The sequence below is a fragment of the Arachis ipaensis genome, chromosome B01 (genome assembly GCF_000816755.2).
Source record: "Arachis ipaensis cultivar K30076 chromosome B01, Araip1.1, whole genome shotgun sequence".
NCBI lineage: Eukaryota > Viridiplantae > Streptophyta > Magnoliopsida > Fabales > Fabaceae > Arachis > Arachis ipaensis.
The window spans coordinates 3,211,793-3,217,109 of NC_029785.2; the positions used below are offsets into that span (position 1 = coordinate 3,211,793).

The following is a 5,317-nucleotide window of genomic DNA, read 5'->3' on the forward strand; positions in this document are numbered from 1 at the left end:
AACCAGTTTTAGAGAAAAAATTTTAATGATAATAATATATTATGACCATTGTTTATTTTTTTTAGAGATATAGTCATTTATATTATTCTCTTTTATTAGTTTAAATTTTTAGTATGAATGATATTCTGACATGGTATAGAGTTTTAGGTCCGAAAAATCTAAAGTTCGATTCTCAGTAAATTAAAAAAAATAATAGTGTAAGACAAATAAAAAAGAGATATAATTTTTATTTGAGGGGGTGTTAGAGATATAACTATTTATGTTGTCTCCTTCTGAGATGAGTAATATTATGACACTCTTAAAGACAAGTGATAAAATTTTGTGGCTACTAAAAAGATTTTACCAATAATTATTATAATTGTCACTAAAACTTTTTAACAACAAAATATAAAATGACTAATGTCTGACATTAGCGATTATTTTTATTTTCAATAAAACCAAACTAACTTATCACTAAAAGTGATTTTCTTGTAGTTACATACAAAACAAAAAACAATGAGTTATATTCAACTTAAAAATGGACTCAATATAAAAATGAGATCTAATTGCCAAAACATTTATAAAATTAACGGTAATCATAATCATATTCCCAAAACCATGTGAACTCAATCCATACGAGAAACTTCCATTACCATTCTTTATATATATTTTGACACCCCTATAATATTATAACATGAGGAATTCATTCATATAATACCTACTATTATTCCATCTTGCCAATTATTGCATGCATGTCAATTATATATGCACATACATGAACGAAGCTATATAAGTATATGCCTTATGAGTAATAATCATCCAATCCAATTCAAGTTATAATCTATATAAACCACTCCAACACATTTCAAATCCCACAGTCACAAACACAAGCGTTCTCCAAATTCAAAAAGCCACAAAAAATTTTCAATGGCACCTCTTAATATTCATATGAAAGATGTAGTATTTGTCACACCATCTAAGGCCACTCCTTCCTCAATTCTTTCTCTATCAACACTTGACAACATACCTGACCACAATAGCCTATGTCAAACCATTCATGTTTACAAATCATCAAAAAATCATGGTGCTTACACAAATGACCAAATTGCCCCTAACCCTATTAATGTGATCAAGGAAGCACTCTCAAAGGCTTTGTTCTATTACTACCCTCTTGCTGGTAGGCTAGTGAAACATGTTGATGGGAAGTTTAGAGTTCATTGCAATCCCAACATTGGAGTTCCATTTGTGGAGGCAATTGCTAATTGCAATCTTTCTTCTTTTCATTACCTTGATGGTAGTGATACACAAGTTGCAAAACTCTTTGCCTTTGATCTTCCTTCACAAGATGAAGAAAGTGTTAAACAATATCCTTTAGGGTTCAAGGTGACAAAATTCTTATGCGGCGGATTCGTCCTTGGCATGGCAGTTTCGCATGTTGTCATAGATGGATGTGGAGCATCTCAATTCTTAAGAGCTATAATTGAATTTGCAAGTGGAAGAAATGAGCCTTCGGTAAAGCCTGTTTGGGAAAGAGAAAGGCTAATTGGGTCATTTACAAGCACTCCATTGCCAAGTCCCATGGATGGTCCCTCGGTCGCGAGTTCACCATATCTTCCCTCCAAAACACTTGTGCATGAATGTTTTAAGGTGGATGATGACAACATAAGAAGACTCAAGATGAGTTTGATCAAAGAATTTGACAACAATATTGTTGAAACCACAAAAGAAAACATCATCATCACAAGTTTTGAATCACTAGCTGCTTATGTTTGGAGATCAAGAGTTAGAGCCCTAAAACTTAGCTATGATGGGAAAACAATGCTTAGTGTGATAGTGGGAATTAGAAGGCACTTGCTAGATCCTCCTTTGCCAGAAGGGTATTATGGGAATGCAATTGTGGATGCAAATGTGGTGCTAAAGGTGAAGGAACTCAATGAGAAGCCACTCTCACAAGTTGTGAAGCACATCAAAGAGAGCAAGAAGGTTGCTTTTACAAAGGAATATATTAGAAACTCAATTAACACTTTTGAGTCAACGGTTGAGGATTTTGATGTGGAAGGTAGTGGTGCATTCATGAGTTTGACTGATTGGAAACATTTAGGGTTCTTGGAAAAATTGGATTTTAGAGGGAATGTGTTGGTGAATGCACTACCTGCTCCATGCAACATGTTTGGGTCAGTTGGATTGTGCATTTTTGCACCTCTTAGTAACATTGATTCATCAATGAAAGGAGGAGTTAGGGTTTTTGTGTCACTCCCCAATGATGCCATGCCCAAGTTTAGGGAGGAGATGGAAGCACTTAGCTTTATTAATTAATATAAATCATAGGATGCGAATTTGAGCTCCATTTAAGAATCTGCCGCTGGCCAATGGGTTGCTGCATGCACAAGGCAGGATTCGAACTCTCGACACTTGCTTAAGTGGACGAGTGAGCTGACCATTCGACCAACCCAAATTGGTTATTTAGGTAGATACTTTAACGATGATGTATTCACATAAAAATGGCATTATGAATTATTAGATGAATTGATATCATAATATAAGTATCTACCATATATCAAAAGATGGAGTACTATATGGACTATATCTGTTCATCTGTTTATTTCTATAATTTCTATTTTTTTTATTTGAATAATGTGAAACAAGATTTGATTCTACGATGTGCTTAAATATTATTTTTATGATACTGATGATTTCTTTTGAATAAAAATTTGATTTGTCTAGTATTTATTAATAGTTGTTTAGACAGTATATATATATATATGCATTGACCATGCATGCATGGATTACACAATTATTGAAATGAGACATTTTTAGAACTTCTTTATTATTTTATTTTATTTTTGGTAGATGGATGATATTATTTTCCCTCTAATAATTAGTATACTACTCTGTCTTTTTTTTAAATAAAGTATTATTTTTGTTTTTAATATTTGAAATAAATTTTATTTGTATTCTTAACATTTAAACTATTTTATTTGTATCTTTAATGTTTATAAAAATAATTTAATGTTATTCTGTCATCAATTATACTAACAGATCAAGAGAATATAATTTAAATACTTTAATCTTATTCTAAGTATTATTTGTATTCCTCGCGTGTCATGCGGCACTTGACTTAATTTCGTCGCGCCTCACCTTACTGCCTGAACTCGATCTGCCAAAATAGGTGATAAGTTGTTTTTTTTATTCAGTTTTTGAACGTTGATAAAACAAGTTTAAGCATATGATCAGTTTTTTTAATAGAATAGTTTATGAGCTGATTAGGAAAAAATATACTACTAGTTGAATACTTATTTTTTGAATTAATTTTTGAATTTTTTTAATAAATCGTGTTTATACCCAGATACTAATGAGTAGATTGCTCTCTATTCCTTATTATCATAAATATCCTATGCTTCTTGATAAAGATGAGGAACAATTTGAAAAGGATGGTACTAAAAATGTGATTAAGAATTATAAAAAATATGTAATATCATCAATGGTGGTTTGGAACAAGAGATTGTCAAGAATGATAAATCACGTTCATCAGATGCTCGATTTAATGTCTCTAAGAAAAATGATTAAAAAATAGACAAAAAGAATTTGGCAGGAAGAATGCTGGATGATGATGAGGTTATAGGAGATGAAATTGATGATGGAATTCCGATAGAAGAAGAGTTGAATAACAAAAGTAACGGGAGCAAACAATCACAGTATGAAATAGGAAAGATAAGTAAATTCACAATTTACTAACATTTTTTAGACGTTTTATGTTAATAGAGATTAAATTAAAAAAAATTTATATAATTATGTACTCTAGGTATGTACTATAGGAAGGTATACAGTGAACGGTGATTATTATATATCAAGTTCAAAAATGTTATTTATACATTAAAAATAGTTATTAAAATTAATTATTGTATATTTATGTATAAATATATATTATTTAATTTATTTTTAATATATATTTTATACTAATAACTAATTTTGACTAATTTTAATATATACTTACCATAATTATTATTATTATTATATAGATCTGCTGCAAGTCTATGAATCCGATCCTTCATTGATTCAATAACTATATTCAATTTTCTTCCTGAAATCTTGGGAAGTACTTTAATTTCTTCCTTGGATGGGACTAGAAGCAACACACAAAGGGAGTGATCAATTACATGTTAATTATTCTCTGTCCCCACTTCAACGGTTTCATCTACCAAACTTTATATGACCCACAATTTTTTTTATGAACCTAAACAGTACAGGTCTAATGCTAAAGCATTACAATCCCTGACTCTAACTCGACCAGACTCAAACTACTGATCCTTGGAAAGCACTCAAGAGAATATTAAGATATATAAAAAAAAATGAGATAATGTGAATAAGAGAAATTTATTTATGACTCAAATCAAGTAAATTCAAAAAAAAAATTATTTAAAAAAATATTAAAAATATAACTATTTATATTGTCTATTTTTATGATATTTAATTTTTCATTCAATTCAAAAGAGGTGTATATATAAAAAAAATAGTATTGATAGTTAAGATTACTAACTACTATAACAATAATATTACGAAAACAAAAAATGAAAAAATTAAAACCTATCTTATTTAATATTTATTAATTATTATAATAATTAATAAAAATTAAATAAGACAAGTTTTAGCTGATTTTGACTAAATTTTATGAAAAGGGCTAGAAGACCAGTAATTTTTATGATTTGTAGCCATTAAATAGTTATCAATAATAATTTTAATAGTGTGAGATTAGTGTAAAATTTCATCTAATAACTTACTTTTCTTTACTAGTTACATACTGTCCAGAATTTGAAAAAATTGCTGATCTGTAGATTTTTTTTTTTTATTACCCAACATTTCTACAACTATAAATAGATGTAAGGATGCTATTGTTTCGGATACTACAATTTATTCAATATACAATTCAATTCACAAATCTTACTACTTCTCCTTTCTATAATTCAGTTCTTCAAACATATTAACAAGGGCTATGCTTGTAGTCTGTCATAATTGATTAATTGTCATAGAGATAAGAGATACGTGTCATGCATATTAAGGATAATTTAATGTCACACGCCTGAATCTATAATAATTAAGTGCTAAAATATATAACTGATAAACTGTAATTTTATAATTAAAAAAAATAATATTCACAAGAGTGATGATGACCAATAACCCTACTTGTTTTAAATAATTAATTAAGTTGCAGATAATAAGAATTATAGGGTGTAATTTAATACTTTAAAACTAATTTTGAGAAAAAGTCTTATAGAGGAATTGCTATTTAGACTTCTCCAATTCTAAATACGTAAATTGTGATGCAACATAATACGAGTTT

At 29.0% G+C, this 5,317-nt stretch overlaps 1 protein-coding gene across 1 annotated transcript; it reads left to right on the top strand.

Moving 5' to 3' along the window:
* On the top strand, window positions 878-2,310 carry LOC107644411 (spermidine coumaroyl-CoA acyltransferase-like). The gene has a single exon (XM_016348259.2). The coding sequence runs from the start codon at window positions 907-909 to the stop codon at window positions 2,293-2,295; it is 1,389 nt and encodes a 462-aa protein (XP_016203745.1). The 5' UTR covers window positions 878-906; the 3' UTR covers window positions 2,296-2,310.

Bases quoted from the DNA above. Each gene is read 5' to 3' on its own strand.
- LOC107644411 (XM_016348259.2), top strand. From the start codon at position 907: ATGGCACCTCTTAATATTCATATGAAAGATGTAGTATTTGTCACACCA.